General features: G+C 39.0%; 1 protein-coding gene across 13 annotated transcripts in view; it reads left to right on the top strand.

The window, feature by feature from the left end:
- The first annotated feature begins 674 nt into the window (after positions 1 to 674).
- The window catches only part of LOC101337885 (gamma-crystallin S), a 28,409-nt gene continuing 10,153 nt past the window's right edge, over positions 675 to 18,930 (top strand). For 3 of the 13 annotated variants that reach the window (XR_012331420.1, XR_012331419.1, XM_019946190.3), the window contains exons 1-7: positions 675 to 770; positions 3,278 to 3,656; positions 7,831 to 7,986; positions 10,950 to 11,316; positions 13,105 to 13,291; positions 13,426 to 13,923; positions 18,444 to 18,594. Coding sequence is in view for 9 of the 13 variants with exons in the window: in XM_019946190.3 (XP_019801749.1) it covers positions 742 to 770; positions 3,278 to 3,656; positions 7,831 to 7,986; positions 10,950 to 11,316; positions 13,105 to 13,291; positions 13,426 to 13,923; positions 18,444 to 18,573 (1,746 nt within the window). In the remaining 4 variants the exon portion in view is untranslated. Of the gene's footprint in view, positions 771 to 795; positions 1,004 to 1,029; positions 1,567 to 3,277; positions 3,657 to 7,830; positions 7,987 to 10,949; positions 11,317 to 12,482; positions 12,580 to 13,104; positions 13,292 to 13,425; positions 13,924 to 18,443; positions 18,595 to 18,930 lie in introns of those variants that run through there. The other 10 variants (XM_073804001.1, XM_019946196.3, XM_073803992.1 and 7 more) reach the window with 9 other exon arrangements.

The raw sequence follows: 18,930 nt of genomic DNA, 5'->3' as shown, positions 1-18,930 counted from the left end.
AAGATTGGGATTGACATGTATACACTGATGTGTACGAAACTGATGACTAATAAGAACCTGCTGTATAAAAAAATAAATTAAATTTTAAAAAAAGCAGGAAATGACCAAAAATCATAATATGGAGTTTTAGAGGAAGGAGTTACGTTCCTATGATGGGTGAAATCCAAAAAAGCTTCCTGAAGGCGGTAATATGTAGGAAAAGCTAACAGTTAAGGAGCTAACCCTGGTGGCTCTCGCTTCAGACATCCTGGGGTTTGTGTTTTAGCTCGGTCTCAGTGTTACTTTCACCTCTCTAAGCCCTCATCAGTAAAACAAACGTACTTAACTTAGAGGGCTCTTAGGAAGACTGAGATAAGATACGTAAAGGTGCTTTAATCGGTGCCCAGCCCACAGTAAGCATTCTATAAATGTAAACTGTCATTATCATTATTGTTACTGATCAAAGCGTGCTGACCTTACCAGCAACTAGTGGCTGACCACAGCTCTGTGGAGCAATGGAAAACTTCCTAATACCCTGAGTAGAAAGGCGCGACACCACAAAGCGGCCGGATCTGGCTCCACGTTCCAGTATCTAGGACTCTCAGCTTCAGCCAACTGTTTCCCAAATCGCGGAAGAAGTACCGGGCCGCTCTAGCAACGTTTTCGTCCAGCTCTCGGTGGTGCGAGGCCTCGCGCTTGCGCAGTGGGTGGGCGGCGGGCTCTGGCCGGTCTGGCGGGCGAGGCGCGGCTGCGCGCTGGGAGATGCGGCCAGTTGGCCCCTACCTTCGCAGGTAACCGCGCGCGGGCCGGTGCCAGGGAAGGAGGGAGGAACCCATCACGCCTCGGGCTCGGGCTGGGGAGGCCGCCTTCGCGCTCGCCAGGTCTTGGGTCCTTTACGGACCCTGTCAGCTGGGGCTTCTCGGTTCCTGAAGTGAGATTGGGGCGCGCTCGGACGGCCCACTCAGAGCCGCATCCTGGACCGCGTCCTACCCCAGAGAGCGGACGAGGTGGCGGCGAAGCCTCGGTAGGACCGCCTTGGGCCTCACGCCGATCTCCCTGCTTGAATAAGCCGGATCCCAGCGCATCCCAGGGGAGCTCTTGAAGAGGGAAGGAGCCCCAGTTTATGTTTACGAATTTAGCCCTCTCTAGCCCTCTCTAGTTTCGTGGTTAGAATAGAGGGTTCATCCCCAGGTTCTGGCTTTTGATTGCTAACTTCAGGGACAGGGGTCAGTACCTCACAGAGCAGCCTATTTTCATTTTGGAGCGGACTAAGATCTTCCTCACAGAACTTTCATCGTCTGGTGTTACTCAGAGGGACGTTAAGCCATTCCCAATTTGGAAGACAGCTGCCATCTACCCTCTCACACCCTTCTTTTGGGTTTATGCTTCCATGACCTTACACCTGGTCCTTAGGTGGCCTTCCATTTAAGGCCAGTCATTCTGGTCATTCTCTTCTGGATTCACTCCTATTTTCCAGAGTCTCCCAAAACTGGGTTCCTAAAATACATTTGTAAGTAACACGGTTCTCAAGTCAGACAGACTTGAATTCTAATCCCGGGCTCTGCCAACTCAAGTATGTGACTTTGGGTAAGTCCCTTAACTTTTCTAAGCCTCAGTTTTCTCATCTGAAAATGGGGATAATCATATGTATCTCCAGGTGGTTGTGCGGATGAAAGGTGAAGAACATGAAATACTTAGAATGCTACCTGGCACATAGTAAGCACTCAATTGATGTCAATTACTTTTTGAACAGAGAATTCCCAAAAGCACAATTTTCTTAAAGTCAAATGCAAAACATAATAATAGCAATAAAACATTTTGATATAATCAAATTGATGGAACAATTTGATATAATCATTTTGGAAAGCAATGGTAATATATGTCAGGAGCTTCAGAAATCTCAGTTACTTCATTTCACAAATGCACATCTGAAAATTTTCTCTGGGAATTAATCATAATGCAGAAAATATGCAGAAAGATGGTAATTATAGCATTATTTATAAAAGTGAAAACATTTAAACATTTTTTAGTGGAAAATTTTAACATACACAAAAGTAGGATAGGTAAGTGAACCGCCATGTATTCATCATCTAGCTTCAACAATGATAAATAGTTTGCCTATCTTGTTTTTGTGAAAAAGTTTAAACCTACGAAATGTCTGAAAATAGAACAGTTGAATAAACTGGGGTACATTTATTTAGAGTGCTATTAAGCTTTTAAAATAAGACAGAATTGTATTATAAAATAATACAGACTATATAGTATTATCACAACTATGACAATTCAAAAACTAATATCTAACTTGTGTAGAAAAAAAAACAAGGAAGTACAGTAAAATATTAACTAGTTTCCCTTTGGTGGTGGGACTGTGGATGATTTCCTCCCCTTCTATTTTTAGATATTTAACAAATATTTCCTAAAAATCATGTATTGTTGTTATAACAATGAACAAACAAAATCTAAAAATATTGCATCTGAACTAAGGACAGTAGAATATGCCAGAGCAGGTTCACTGTTATAGAGACTAAAGATGCTTTGACTTTCCTTGATCTATTTTTGCAGCCTACGTTTACCTGAGCATTCTTTTTCTTTTTTTTCTTTTTTTTTTTTTGCGGTACGCGGGCCTCTCACTGTTGTGGCTTCTCCGTTGCGGAGCACAGGCTCCGGACGCGCAGGCTCAGCGGCCATGGCTCATGGGCCCAGCCGCTCCGCGGCATGTGGGATCTTCCCGGACCGGGGCACGGACCCGTGTCCCCTGCATTGGCAGGCGGACTCTCAACCACTGCGCCACCAGGGAAGCCCTACCTGAGCATTTTTGTCTGCCACCCTGTGCTAGTGCTTCATATTGAGTTCATATGGTCAGCTAACACGTCCAGATCTTTAATTAGGCATCCTCTATGTGTAAGTGATTGGACTTTGAAATTTTATTCCCCTTATTTTGACTAGTGTTTCCCCTCAGGATAGAGCAAGATTTCTGGTGATAGGATGGCTCTTTCCCATTTCTTCTTTTCTTCGTCCTGAGCAGGCATCTATCTCATACCTCATGCATTTACACACTTCCTTGAACAACCACTTTGAACAACTCAAGTGAGATAGTTTTATTACAATATTTTTCTTGCTCAAATAGATTATAATGAGATCTGACCAAAAATCTATTCTGCTTTTGTTTGATGAACTAGATCCACTTTTTAAATTGACATAGTACATTTAAAAACAGTTAAGGGAGGGGTCACCTTACAAGAAACTGTGTAAATGCGTTTTATTTCAAATTAGCTTGTGAAGAAACTTTGTTTCCTAGGTATGCAAAGAAGCCTTTTCACACAGATGTCCTTAGAGATAATATGGATGAGTCCGGAGTTCTCCTCTGGGTGAAAGCAGAACCCTTTATAGTGGGCGCCTTGCAGGTCCCCCCTCCATCCAAGTTCAGTCTTCACTATCTCAGGAAGATATCCACCTATGTGCGAACCCGGGCCACAGAGGGAGGTTACCCACGCCTGTCCTGGTCTACATGGAGGCACATTGCATGTGGAAAGCTGCAGTTGGCTAAGGATCTGGCCTGGCTTTACTTTGAAATATTTGATAGTCTTGCAGTGAAGACACCGAAGGAGCGCCTGGAATGGTCTGAGATTCTGTCCAACTGCATGTCTGAGGATGAAGTCGAAAAGCAAAGAAATCAGGTATGGATTTATGTGTACATGTATGTGTGTTTAATTACTTTGGGAAATAAACTATTTAAAATTTTTGTACTAGCTGTACAGTGTGCAGTTTAAGGTTTTAATGACCATGTGATGCCAAAGCACCACTTAAGTTTTAGCAGTTCCAGTTTGACAATACTTAGTGAGTTAGTCCTTACTTAGCAATCCTTATTCACTTATTTTTAAAGCAGTAATGTTATAGAAACCCTGTAATTGGAAGAGAGAAATATTTTCATTGACATTAAAACTACTGAGATACATGAGTGCTTATGAACTGCTGACATGTTACGGTCCGAGCACCTGACTCTTTTTAAGTGAGCGTCTGCTATATGCTGAGATTCAAAGATGATTAGAACAGCAGCTCTGACCTCATGGAGCTCATAGACTAGCAGGTGAAGCTGGGTGTAAAAAAGTGCTATTTAATAGACATTTCTCCAAAGGAGACATACAGATGGCTAACAGGAACATGAAAAGATGCTCAACATCACTAATTATTAGAGGAGTGCAAATCAAAACCACACTGAACTCTACTCAGTACTCTGTAATGACCTGTATGGGAAAAGAATCTAAAAAAGAGTGGGTATATGTATATGTATAACTGATTCACTCTGTTGTACAGCAGAAACTAACACAACAGTGTAAATCAACTATGCTCCAATAAAAAAGAAACCCACATTGAGGTATTACCTCACACTGTTCAGAATGGCTATCATCAAAAAGTCTACAAACAGTAAATGCTGGAGAGGGTGTAGAGAAGAGGTTACCCTCCTACACTGCTGGTGGGAATGTAAATTGGTGCAGCCACTATGGAAAACAGTATGGAGGTTCCTCAAAAAACTAAAGATAAAGCTACCATATGATCCTGCAATCCTACTCCTGGGCATATATCCAAAGAAAGTTCTAATTTGAAAAGATGCATGCACCCCAATGTTCACAGCAGCATGTTTACAATAACCAAGGCATGGAAGCAACCTGAGTGTCCATTAATAGATGAATGGATAAAGAAGATGTGATATATTTTGATATATATGTGTGTGTGTGTGTGTGTAATGGAATATTACTCAGCCATAAAAAAGAATGAAATAATGCCATTTGCAGCAACACGGATGGACCTAGAGGTTATCATACTAAGTGAAGTAAGACAGAGAAAGACAAATATTATATGATATCACTTATATGTGGATCTAAAAAATAGTACAAATGAACTTATTTACAAAACCGAAACAGACTCACAGACATAGAAAACAAACTTGTGGTTACCAAAGGGGAAGAGAGGGAGTGATAATTTAGGAGTATGGGGTTAACAGATGCAAACTACCATATATAAAATAGATAAGCAACAAGGATCTGCCGTATAGCACAGGGAACTATATTCAATATCTTGTAATACACTATAATGGAAAAGAATCAAAACAAAGAATATAAATATATAACATATGTATATATGTATAACCAAATCACTTTGCTGTACACCTGAAGCTAACACAATATTGTAAATCAACTATACTTTAGTTTAAAAAGTGCTATTTAATAGTATGGAATGTGCAATAAAAGTATGCATAAAGTACAGAAATAGAATAGAGAAGACAATGATTAATTCTGGTGACGAGGAAAGACTTCACAGAGAAAGTATATTATTCAGGATAGGCTATTGCAGTAACAGGTGATCCCAGCATTTTAGTGGCTTGGTGCAATAACAGTTTATTTCTTATTCATGTGGCAGTCCAATATAGGGCATCTGGTTGGATGAGTCTCTAGGCTGCTGTCATCTAAGCAATGACTGAGGGATCTAGGCATCTTCTGTCTTTTGGAGCCACTCTTATACTAGGTTAAAAACAAACAAAAATGAAATTTCAGTGGCTTACAGTAACTAAGGTTTATTTCTTGCTTATTTTACATTTAGGCTGCACCTTAGCTATGGCTCTTTTCCAGGCTGTGGCTCTATGTGTCTGCCCATTTGGAGACTCAGGCTGAAGAAACAGCTTCTATGTAGGTCATGTCTATTCTTGGGATAGAAGGGAAGAGCAACAGAGCAGGAGAAAAGTCTTGATACCTCTTAAAACTTTTGCTCAGATGTGACATAAACTACAACTACTTTTGTTCCATTGGCCAAAAGCTTTGTCACATGTCCATGCCTGAAATTAATAAGATGGGAGGTAAACTACCTCACAGGAGGCACGGAAATCCCATGGCCATGGGAAGGGCCGTGTAAGCCTCTTGGAGGATGAGGAAGTGAACAACTGCAAATAAAATACAGTTTGCCACAGCCATTCCCACTAGGGCCTGAGTCCTTCACTTCCATTTCTTTGGGAAAGTTTTTGGGAGGCTTAAAAGCAGTATATGTAAACCCACCCACATTCCATTGACTAACCCAGTTATGCCATATGCAACTTCAAAGGAGGCTGGGAAATGCCATCTAATTGTGTGATCAGGAAGGAAAGGCATTTAGTTAGCATCTAGCCAGTCTCTACCACATGGTATAATATCTAAACAAGGGTTTGGAGATTGAAAAAAAAGTTTTGCAAGCAACCAGGAGGAGAAGGGTATTATAGTTTTCATTAATTAAACATTTATTGAGTGCCTACTATGTGCTAGGTACAGTAGTGGGTGCTGTGTATACAGATATGAATAAAACCTTCAAGAAGCTCCAATTTTTTTGAGTGCTTACTATGTACTAGTTTCTATGCTAGTTACTAGGAATATAAAAATGAAAAAGAGAAAGATCTTACAGTTTCATGGAGAGGCAGGTATATGAAGGAATAATGATAATATAACAAATAATTGTTAAATGGAAGTATGTATAAAATCAGGGAATTACGTTGAGTGAAAAAAGTCAATCCCAAGAGGTGACATACTATATGATTCCATTTATGTAACATTCTTGAAATGACAAAATTATGGAGATAGAGAACAGATAAGTGGTTAGGGGCTAAAGAAGGGGTGAGGTAGGGTGGGAAGTGGAGCCACTAGTATAATAGTGGCTTCAAAAGACAGAAAATGCCTAGATCCCTGAGTCATTGCTTAGATGACAGCAGCCTAGAGACTCATCCAACCAGATGCCCTGTGTTGGATTGCCACGTGAATAAAAGGCTATACATAAAAGGGCAACATGAAGGAACCTTGCGTGGATGGAAGTGTTCTGTACCCTGACTGCATCAGTGTCAATACCCTGGCTGTGCTGTTGTATGATAGTTTTGCAAGATTGGAAACTGGATAAAAAGTACATGGGATCTCTCTGTTCTTGCAGCTGCATGTGAAACTGCAGTTACCTCAAAAAGTTTAATTAAGCAAGTAAAAATTTTTTTAAATATATAGATTCATGAGGTTCCACATTGACAGCTGATTGAATTGGTAGCTTTAGGTGATCCTGAGAATCATATTTTTAAGTTCTCTAGGCATACTGATTTTTAGCCATGTTGGGAATCGGGGTGAAAATAGCTGTAGACCCAGATGTATTACTTCACTTTTTTGCCTCTCTTGTATGTGTATGGGAATGGGTATATGAGGATAATCATGAGCTTCAAATCCTGAGCTTCAAACCACACCCTTCTTCAAATAAGAAATGACGTAACATCTGTCAGACCAGTAGTATTTTTTTTTTAAGTCAAACACCCTTTTTAAGAATTTGATGAGAACCTGAGGCCTACTCCCCACAAAATGCATATACACCAAAAAATTGCGTACAGTTTCAGGTGTTGCACTGATATCCTGAACTTTCTTGATAAGTCTGTGATCAGGTTAAACTAACCTCTGTGTCTTGATTAAATTTCCTTCTTCCTTTCTTTCATCTATTTGTTTATTCAGATTACAAAGTATTTTTTTAATTGTAATTGTAAACTTCTGAAATAATATACTTTAAAAAAGTATGTACTTCATCCTTTCCACTTCATCAGTTTTGGGAGAGAATGACTATGGCCATAGATGCTACATAGCTTTCTGAGAAAATAAGTGACTCCAGTTTAATTAGTTTTAGAAACTCCTACATCTGGGTATCAGAGACATACATATCCAACGCTAGCAATGTTTCCACATTTGTCTTCTTAGGATCAGCACACTGTTGTGAATTTCTTTTACTATATCTACTTAGTTACTATATCTAATAGTGGTTGATGTTGTTTTAAGACATGTGTTCATCATTTATTTTCTTCTTGGACAGCTTTCAGTGGACACCCTACAGTTTCTGCTCTTCTTATATATACAACAGTTAAACAAGGTCTCCCTGAGGACATCTTTGATTGGAGAAGAGTGGCCTAGTCCCAGACACAGATCTCAGTCTCCTGACCTGACTGAAAAATCCAGTTGTCATAATAAGGTACTGTTTAAATTATGATCTCTTTCTCCGAAAGAGACAATTTGTGAGGGAGACAGTTTGCCTTCATTAAAAATTACTTTGAATTGCTTATATAAGCCAGAGATTTGTTGGCTTGATTTGTTTTGTTTTGTTTTTTCTTTCTTTTCCTAATTATAAAACGAAATCAATATGTGCAATCTTAATCAAGATAGAGAAGTGATTTCAGTTCCTGCAACGACACAAAAATCACTTAGATAATTTTCAGGCAAATCGTTCACTCTACTCTTACTAGCATTCCCATTTTTGCAAATGTTAATGAATTTGATTTCGCATGATTGTAGGCAACTCAGTTAACTTCTCTAGCTTGGCTTCTTTTCTCTAAATGGAGATGATAATGCCTGTTTCTGAATGGCTGTGAGAATTCAGTAATACATAGCATGAGACTTGTTGCATCGTAAGCACCAGTATATGGTGACTTTAGTTTGTGCTATAGCATGACCTCTCCCAGCAACTGATTGGACCAGGGATGGACACTTGACTAGAATAACCCATTCCTAGGTATGTATTTGAAATTGGTCTGATTTGAAATGAAGATCTGGCCCAATCAGTACCCCAGGGATTGAAGAAATTACCCAGTTGGTGATAGGTATTTGCTGGTAGCTCATGTGGCATTGGGACCAGAATAGCTACCACATCCGTGAGTGACCTGGAGTTATGAGGGATTAGCAACTCTGAGATAAAGAAGAGAATGGAACAGACATGCAGAGAGACCTGAGAGAGAACCAGGTTCAAGAGGGCTTTCCAGTTCCAGTTCTGATGAGGTTTCCCTGTACTTCAGTTTGGGAGATGATTGTATGTCCCTACAGTAGAATCTCCCTTCACTTGAATTATCTTGTATTCCCCATTCCAGTGAAAGTTACCACCAGCCACCCTTGCTTTCTCTATCACCACCCATACCTAGTTAGTTGTCAAGTCTTACTGATTCTGCATTCAAAATAACTCTTTAGAATTTTGTCCTTTTTTTGGGAATTCCCTGGCAGTCCAGTGGTTAGAACTTGGTGCTCTCACCGCCGGGGGCCTGGGTTCGATCCCTGGTCAGGGAACTAAGATCCTGCAAGCCTCGAGGTGCAGCCAAAATAAAATTTATCCTTTTTCTTCCTCTGTATAGGCCCTAATGTCATTTTTTTTTTGCTTTGATTTCTATAATTAGATCCTACTTGGTCACCCTGCTTTCAATCTATAGCCCACCTACTACACTGGACTTTCTAAAATACAGATCCTTTGTATCCATCTCCTGTCAGAACTCCATCAGTGAATTCTCATTGTCATTGTTGTTTTCATCTTGTACTGTTTGGAGCCTTCTTAGGCCTACTTACCATGGGGGAGGGAGATGCAGCAAGAGGGAGGAAGAGCAGGTGAGGCTGTGGACAGCTCTGCTTTGAAATGTTCTTTGGCGTCCAAATGAGAGTTTATTAAAAAGAAAAATGGTATAGCTATTTACAAAATAGTTTGTGTCTCTGGCACACAAAATAAAGTCCAGATATCTTAGTATTTCATACAGAGCCTTTTGTGACTGGTCCCTGCCTACCATTTTACCTTTACCTGCCACTTCCCAGCATGCTCCCTACACCCCACCCAGAACTTCCGTTTCTCTGAACACAGCAGGTGATTTTACTCCTATGGGCCTTTGGTTGCTGTTCCCTAGGCCTAGAATGCTTTTTTCCCTGCTCTGTTTGCATAACTACCAGCGTCAATCAAGAATCTATTCAAACAGCGCTTCACTAAGATTTGTTTTCCCCAAATGAAGTTCTTTGTTCTTCTCATGCTCATAGAACATCTTACAGATCTCTGCTATAGGTCTCATCCCACTGTGTTATAGTTATTTGTTTATATTGTCATTTCACTACATAGTTGCTGAATTCCTTGAGGACAGGAACTATGTCTTATTTAGTTTGCATAATTCATCACTTAACACTGCTCATATCACATATCTGTCAAATGAATAAGCCAAGTTATTGGTACGTCTGCCAACTCAAAGCTTATTCCCAAGGTTATAACTTCTCTTTTCTTTTTTAATTTATTTATATTTATTTTTGGCTGCGTTGGGTCTCGTCGCTGCACGTGGGCTTTCTCTAGTTGCAGCGAGCGGGGCTACTTTTCATTGCTGTGCGCAGGCTTCTCATTGTGGTGGCTTCTCTTGTTGCGGAGCACAGGCTCTAGGCACACGGGCTTCAGTAGTTGCAGCACGCAGGCTCAGTAGTTGTGGCTCACAGGCTCTAGAGTGCTCAGTAGTTGTGGTGCACGGGCTTAGTTGCTCCGCGGCATGTGGGATCTTCCCGGACCAGGACTCGAACCCTTGTCCCCTGCATTGGCAGGTGGATTCTTAACCACTGCGCCACCAGGGAAGCCCCCAAGGTTATAACTTCTCTTAAATCTGGTTACTGTAAGATCAGTTGCCTTGTTTCATTAGATTTTGAAATTCCTTCTGTAATTTGAGAAGGTAAATTTAAAAAAAAACCTAGTGCTTCATGAAATGAATGTCTGAAGCGGTTATTTTTATGTTTGATCTGAAACTTTTAGAATATTTAATACTAGCTGTGTGACCTTGGGCAAGTTTCTGAACCTTTTTGTATCTCCATTTCTTCATCTGTAGAATGGACACGGTAATAGCATCTATCGTAAGACTGTTGCTAGTTATAAATATGTTAAAGGTTTTATAACAGTGCTTGGCACACACTGAGGGTTAGCTACTAGTATTACTTTTGAATTATCTAAGGTAGAGAGAGAATCTGTTTATACCTATTACGTGCACAGAAAATCTTTATAAGGTTTATATAGCCACTTTAAATGCTTTTGGGAGGATGAGGCAAAGTATAAATACAAAATAATTAAAATATAAAAGTCTCAGGTCTTACTGTTCTGTTGAAACAATGAGTTTCAATCTCATTGATCTGTTAAAAGTGCTTTCTTTTGATATTTTTTAGAACTGGAATGATTACAGTCACCAAGCTTTTGTCTGTGATCATCTGTCAGATCTCCTTGAACTGCTTGTAGATCCAGAACAACTCACTGCATCATTTCATTCAACCCATAGTAGTCTAGTCTCTCGAGAAGCTGTTGTAGCACTCAGCTTTCTTATTGAAGGTACAGTGAGTGGAGCCAGGAAGATATATCCACTTTATGAACTTGCACTGTGGCAACCACTACATGCAGAAAGTGGCTTCTCAAAGACCTCTAAGGCCTTTTCTTTCTACAAGCTGGAAGCCTGGTTGAGAGCCTCTTTAACTGGGAATCCATTTGGTGTATCTGCTTGCCTCAAGTCTGGGAAGAAATTGGCTTGGGCTCACCAAGGTATTTATTAATATTTTAATCTATATTAAATTGAATGACAGGTTAAGGAACCTAGTGTTTTCTGGTGTATTAATGATCACATGTCTTTTGTGGAAGACCTAAAAAATATTGCTACTATAAAACAGAAAAAGGGAACGTCTCTTTTGTATATGACTTTTTCTCAAGGCTGCAACAGTTTGAGAGAGTTGATTCATTAGTCCAGGTTGTTTTGGTTGCAGTTAGTAGAAACTCCAACTTCGGTTGGTCCTTTTCTTTGCTCTGCTCTTCTCTTTTCGGACTCTTTTCCCCCTCTCACTCTCATATGCTCATTTACTTGAAGCTTTCCTATTTTCTAGGCACCCTACCAGAAACTGGCCATTCCATAATTACAACCTCATAGAATTGGTGTAAAGATGAGATTCTTTTTTAGCTACACAGACACAAGCAGACTAGCTATTTCTAAATTGGAAATTTAAATTCATAGTAGAGAGAATTACACTTTGGTTGCAAATGTATCTATTCCTGATAGTCCAGGGATGGCTAGAGGGATAGGTTCAGGTACTGTATGACTTCTTCAGGCCCAGATAGAAGTTTTAAGAGAAGAGGGGCCCAGATAGAAGTTTAAAGAGAAGTAGGTATCTGTACTAAGGCCAAGCAAAATTAATGGGAAAAAACTAGAATATACTTCCACAATCTCTGAGTTTCAAAGGTAAAGAAAAAATAGTTTCCGTGCAAATGTAAAAAAAAAAAATCAGTTTCATATCAAATGTTTATAATTCTGAAAACCAGAAAATGGTTGAGCAACATCTACAGTGACCCAAGTATTATATATGCAACCAAGCTATTGCTCTAGCGTGAGCTCAGATTCTCAGATACGTAAGGCTCCTACAAATATACAGGAGATACTACATTATTCTTAATGTTGGTAAAAGAATATAAGTAAGTTTTTAAACGTTGTTAAGGTAGGCACTGGAGGAAAAAGGACATCTGACCTTTTAGGATTAAACCAAAACATATTAGATAGTAGGATTACAAATAATTTTTATCTTGTTTTACTACTAGTATTTAAAATTTTTCTACAGTAGCCATATATTACTTTTCTAATAAAAGGAAACAATAAGAATTGTTTTAAAAGAAGAACAGCATACTATGTGACCTCTCCACATTTGGCCAATTTTCTTTACAAGGGTATCCTGATGGTTTTCTGGGAAGTACGGTCTGAGAAGGCAATGATGTGATGGTGGGACTGTGTTAGGAGGGCAGCCTGCACAGATTTCTTGAGGGGTGAGTTTATGTTTAAGGTACCATGTTCGAGAGGAAGATGTGCTCTCACTTAGTAATGATCCTAGGAGTAAAGACGTGAACCCAAATACAATTCATGGAATGATGTGGTGAGTAACTTAGGAGGGGTTCAGAATTAGTATTATGGCAATTTAAAGAGATTATTTAAGAGTTGGGATGATAAATTAAGGCTGGTTGGAGAAGATACTGTTTGAGTTGGGCCAGCTCTGCCACTTACTAGCCATATGGCCTTAGGCACATTGCTTAAGTTAAAGGGTAGGCATGAAAAAATCTTAGATCTATAGGCAATGTTGAATGGATTATAGGTTTAACCTTTTTTTAAAAAACAAAAAAATTTGAAATATTGCAAATATACAGAAAAGCACAGAGAATAATATGGCATACCCAACACCCAAATCTAACATTTTTTTAAACCTCACACGGGTCTAATTTGAGACATGTGTAACCTCATATGGTTGATTGTTTTTCTTTGAAACAATCTCATTTATTTATATTTTTCTTAAATAGTTGAAGGGACGACCAAAAGAGCTAAGATTGCTTGTAATACTCATGTGGCCCCTAGGATGCACCGCCTGGTGGTGATGAGCCAGGTTTACAAGCAGACATTGGCCAAGAGCTCAGATACTCTGGTGGGGGCACATGTAAAGATTCATCGTTGCAACGAGACTTTTGTATATCTTCTGTCTCCCTTACGGTAAGCAAGGGTGTTTTGATGTTGTGACGTTTTCTTTGGATCAGGATTTGTCCTTTTATTTGCCATCAGAATAATATTGTAGTCAGATATTTTTCATCGTATTCTTATTCAGAGAAATTTACCTCATTTTTCAGATCTGTAACAATTGAGAAGTGCAGGAATAGCACCTTCATCCTGGGCCCTGTACAGACTGCTGTTCATCTCCACAGCTGTGACAATGTTAAAGTCATTGCTGTTTGCCATCGTCTGTCCATCTCTTCTACAGCAGGTTGCATCTTTCACATTCTGACACCTACACGCCCACTTATTCTCTCTGGGAACCAGAGAGTAACTTTTGCCCCCTTTCATACCCATTACCCAATGCTGGAGGACCACATGGCCAGGACTGGCCTTGCTACAGTGCCTAACTATTGGGATAATCCCATGATTGTGTGCAGAGAGAACAGCAGCACAAGTGTCTTCCGACTCTTAGCACCATGTGAATTCTATGTGTTTACTATTCCCTTTGAAATGGAAGGGGACACAACAGAGATACCTGGGGGTCTTCCATCTGCATATCAGAAAGCACTGGGCCAAAGAGAAAAAAAGATACAGACCTGGCAGAAAACTGTGAAGGAGGCTCGTTTGACAAAGTGAGTATTTTCTAAAAGTAGTAATTTGTCTTATGTAAAACTCCATGGGAAAGCAAATGAACCTGCACATGTTTATAATTGTGCTAAAGAAATCAAAAAGACATAGTGTGTCTTTCACTAAGGTCAGTATCCCAGGCACAGTTTGGTTGGGGGATGGGAGCAAGTGGATACTCAAGTATTAGATTCCTTTCTTTTAAGTAGCTTAAGTTTAACTGGCAGATATAAGACTTAAATGAATGAAAGATCATATATAAGGTCAATCATAAATGGATTGGTTTTAGTTTTTAATTTACTTCTCTGCACTATACTAGTGGTTCTCAAACTGCATTGTGCATCAGGGTCATCCAAAGAGCTCGTTGAAAATACAGGTTTCCTGGCTCCACCACTCCACAGGCAGACGTGCAAGGGTGGACTCCTAATGCTGGTCCATGGACTAATGCCAGTTTTTGTCAGAATTTTCCTAATCCATGGTAAAATGTGAAAAATAAGTACAGTGTTTTAAAATAATGCTAAATTTAAGTCAATTTAGAATACTGTCTTTTATTCTGAAATTACTTTTTACTTTGGGGGTACTAAAATATTTTATTTTTAATAACATGCTTGTGATAGTAGATTGTTATAGTTTATTATGTCCACCACAAAATTTTATTTCAAGCGTTTTGATCTTTGAACTCTAGAAGCCAGGGACACGCTATATATAAACCATATATAAAGATTCAGAAAACATCAGTGTGGGTGGTCAGAGACTTATGGAAAAAATAGAATTTGTGTTGGACCTTGAAAAATGAGCAGAGTTTGGAGAAGAAGTGAGGGTTGGGCAGCATACTTTTAACAGCACTAGAGGAGCAGATGTGGAAGCAGAAGCAGACTTCAGGTATCCTGGAAATCAGTTGCTGAAACAAGATTCTGGTTATGGATAATGATATTTAAACTTGGATGGGTAGATTGAGCTAGATTATGTAGAATCTTGAATATCAGGCAATAAAGGTTAGATTTAAGTGGAGTTAAGTAATAGGAGCCATAAAAGGGTTTTGAACAATGGAGTGAAAGCCATTTCATTTATTCAGGAACATTTATAGAATGCCTACAATATGCAAACCACCTTATTAGATGCTATGGCAGATTAAAAAATGTGATTGGCACATATGGAAATCCTCTACTTAGATCTGAAAGAGGGAAGTCAGGGTGATATTACAATATTCTAGACTAAGAAACTGGACTAGAGTAGAGATGAAGGGGGTGGAGACCAGAAATACTTTGACAGGACGCTGGACTTGGTGCAAGATTTTGTAAAAAAGACAAGAAAATTAACGATGACTCCAAAAATTGGAGCCCAGTTTAGAAACATTTGATCAGTTTTCTTCTGGACAGAATAGCATGTACAACTTAAAAGCAGTGGATGTTCAGAATAAGTAATTATTGTCTATACAAGTATTTTGGTATTTAATTAAATTTTATTTGTTAGAGATATTAGGAGAGGAAACATAGTACTGAAAGATGGAGGGGTGCTTCTTCTACAGCATTGTCCATTTGGGAGCTGGAGCTAGTTTGAGAAAAGGGTATCAAGTTCTTTTGGGGGATGTTTACATGAAATGTCCTATATTCTGATAATGTCTTGGTCCTTGAGACTTAGAAAAACTATTACTTTAATAATTGGATTCCATTTGCTTGGTATCAGTCTTTTTGTTTGTTGTTGTTTCTTCTGGTTGTCATTATCTTGGAAAATTAGCCATTCTAAAAATGTTTCTATTTCTGATGATCCAGAACTGTGATTTGATGTGTAAGTAAAAATGCCTATTTTAATTAGATCTCTTGGTTTTATTAGATGTTAAAATTAGTATTGTTCTTTGGATAGCTGTGTCTATATTGTAGTGGAAAGTACTCTGACTCAGGAATTAGTACAGATCATGCCACTTATTGTGTGACATTGAATGTGTCATCTGACCTGTCTAGCTCTTAGCTATATCATATATAAAGTATATTTTCTACCTGATGAGATTGATATAAAAGTTTAATAAGATAACTTATAGTAACGATGTGTGTGTAAGACACTGTAGTGGTGTGTGCTGTACTGTGTGTAGTAATGTGAGTGTAAGGCACCCTGCTTGGTGATGAGTTTGTGAGACACATCTTCTGGGTGAGATTGTTTACCCACAATCTGAGACCTGCCCTGTTAGAATTAGCTTCATTCTAAGAGAAATTGTTGAAGAAAGACTTGATCCAGCCATGGTATTTTCTGGATGCATTCTTGTGGCATATGGATTAAGGAAGGAAGTATATAATATATAATTACATAGTTGCATTTAGATTCTTTAAAACAGTTGCTACCTGCCAAAAATATAAACATCAATAACAGTCACAACTCATGCTTTACCTGGGAATCCACTGTAGTAATACTGCTGTTATCTGTTACAAACATTCCACCTGGTTTGTATCTCATGGATTGAGCCACCAGGATACTAATACTACAGATCATTCTCAATTTAGCAGAATAGTGCTGATGACCATAATAATAGGTAATATGTATTGAGCACTTACTATGTGCCAAGTACTGTTCTAAGCACCTTCTATGTATTAATTCATTTATTCTTCCTAATAGTTCCCTATCACAGATGAGGAAACTGAGGAACCGAGAGATTTAAGTAATTTATCCAAAGTCACACAGGAGCCAGGATTCACACCTAGTCAGCCTGGTTCCAGAACCTGGGTTCTTAGTGTCTTTACTGTTTTCTGTGAACTGTCATATATAATATAATCATTATACCGATGTGATATAAAAATGGATCATTGGAAGAATGTTCTTTCAAAGCAATTCTGTTGTTTGGATGCTGCTAGTATTTAGATGGCTAGATTTTCTTACACATATGAAAAGCTTATACACATGTGTGGAATCTGGAATGTGGTAAGCATTTAATAAATATTGACTCTGAATCATAGCATGTTGAAGTGATGAGATCCATGATAACACTAGAAACCAGCAAGAGCATGCAATTTAACTTTGGGAACATGGGAAGACAGAAGAATTATTGAATAATTTGAAAAGAAACTGCCAACACGATCCTTTTAAAGTGATAAGATGATGTCATTTCCCTGCTCTGTCCCCTCTAATGGGTCCCCATCATACTTGGAATAAAATATAAAACCTTCACAGTACCTACCAGGCCCTCTCTGCCTCATTTTCTGTCATTCTTTTCCTCATTCACTTCCCTCCCACCATACTATAGTGTTACTTAGTCATTGCTGTCCAGCCAAACACCACCAGGAACGTATCTGTAGAATAAAGTTGGATTTTGTTACTCATTACAAGGAGGGAGAGAACTAGTTTCATCTCTGTAAAAGCGTGTTTAAAAGAACTGATAATTGGATTTTGGCTGTTAGGTGGTTTGGGGGAGGGGTGTAGGAAGCAAGGTTTTGTTGTGGGTTGGATGCAATCTGGAAGTGAGGGTAATTCTATGATTTGGTATTGTAATAATTTTTATATTAAAGAGGAGGGAATAGAGGGGCTAAAACTATAATTGTAAAGAAACAGCAGTCACTCATTAGCCAGGAAAGGGTGATGCTCGGTCATTTTTGTGGTTTGGACCACAAAATGGTTTTGTTTTTTGTCTGGACCTGAGATATGATTATGGAATGATTTTTTTTTTTTTGCCTTGATCTAGCATTGTCCCATAGTGGCCTTGTCCCCTGTTGGTGTGCTATGGGATTATTTATGTTCAACAGAAGAGCAGCAGGCCAGATCCCAGCTACACGTAGGCCTAGCTGATGGTGCTAAGCTAGCTCCTGGCTGTCAGGAGCTTCTCTTCTCTTGCTTATCCTGAACATGATAAATATTCTCTCACTTTAGAGCCTTTGCACTTTTTGTTTCCTCTGCCTGGAATGTTCTCCAGATATTTATTTTGCTTAATCCATCACTTCATTCAGATCTCTGCTTACACGTCATCTTAGGCTTCTGTCCATCCTTTTTCTAAATTAGTATTCCAAATACTCTTGATTTCCCTACTCTGCTCTATTTTTCTCCAAGCCACTTACAACTACTTAAGTTCATATACATATTTATTTTATTTATTACCTATCTCCCCTACTAGAATATTCAGTCCACAAGAAGCACAGACTACATAGTTCACAATGTGACTGGCGCCCTCTAGAATCATGCAGTGCAAACCTGCCCGGACAGAGGCCATTTCTCTTCTCTTTACACATTTATCCTCATCAGTCAGAACACTACCCAGCATCACTTGGTCCTCAGTAAATATCTGTTGAGTGAATAACCACAGTAGAACAAAATATATAATTACTGATAAGTTTTTACAAAGAGGGAATTGTATCTGACCAATCTTTTTTTTTTTGGTGGTGGTGGTGGTGGTGGTGATTCAGTGTATAGAACTGAACAGAGCAGTTATTTGGAGAGAACAAATGGATAAGTAGAAATAATTTAACATTTATCCCATTAAAGTATTTTATAATCACTTGGAGTAAAATTAATATGAATTAGTATTGCTACATTCTTTTTGCAATTTTAGGGATCAAAGGAAGCAGTTCCAGGTACTTGTGGAAAACAAATTTTATGAGTGGTTGATTAATACAGGACATCGTCAGCAGCTGGACAGTCTTGTGCCCCCTGCAGCAGGCTCCAAACAAGCAGCAGGATAAGACTTCCTCATCAAAACACTGGTAGGCATTTATAATGGAGAGCACTTAAAACAAGTTATTGGGGGAGATATTACAAGCATACCAAAAAACCACACAGAATATTATGTCACCAACTATTGCTGATTTTTTCCACCGCTCCCCGCAGCATATACAGATTTTTACATACCCATATAGACTACATTTTATAGTGAGAAGGCCAAGCAAAATATTCAGGTGGAGCCTATAGAGTTACGGGCAAATATAATAGCCAAATTTGTCTTTTTTGTCTCTTGCCTGGCACGAGTTAGACCGTCCAAAGCTCTTCTGTACTTCCCCATATATGGTTTTAAGTCTTACCCTTTCTGACACATTTTTCCT

Source organism: Tursiops truncatus, chromosome 4 (genome assembly GCF_011762595.2).
Source record: "Tursiops truncatus isolate mTurTru1 chromosome 4, mTurTru1.mat.Y, whole genome shotgun sequence".
Lineage (NCBI taxonomy): Eukaryota > Metazoa > Chordata > Mammalia > Artiodactyla > Delphinidae > Tursiops > Tursiops truncatus.
This window is presented reverse-complemented; position numbering and strand designations above follow the sequence as displayed.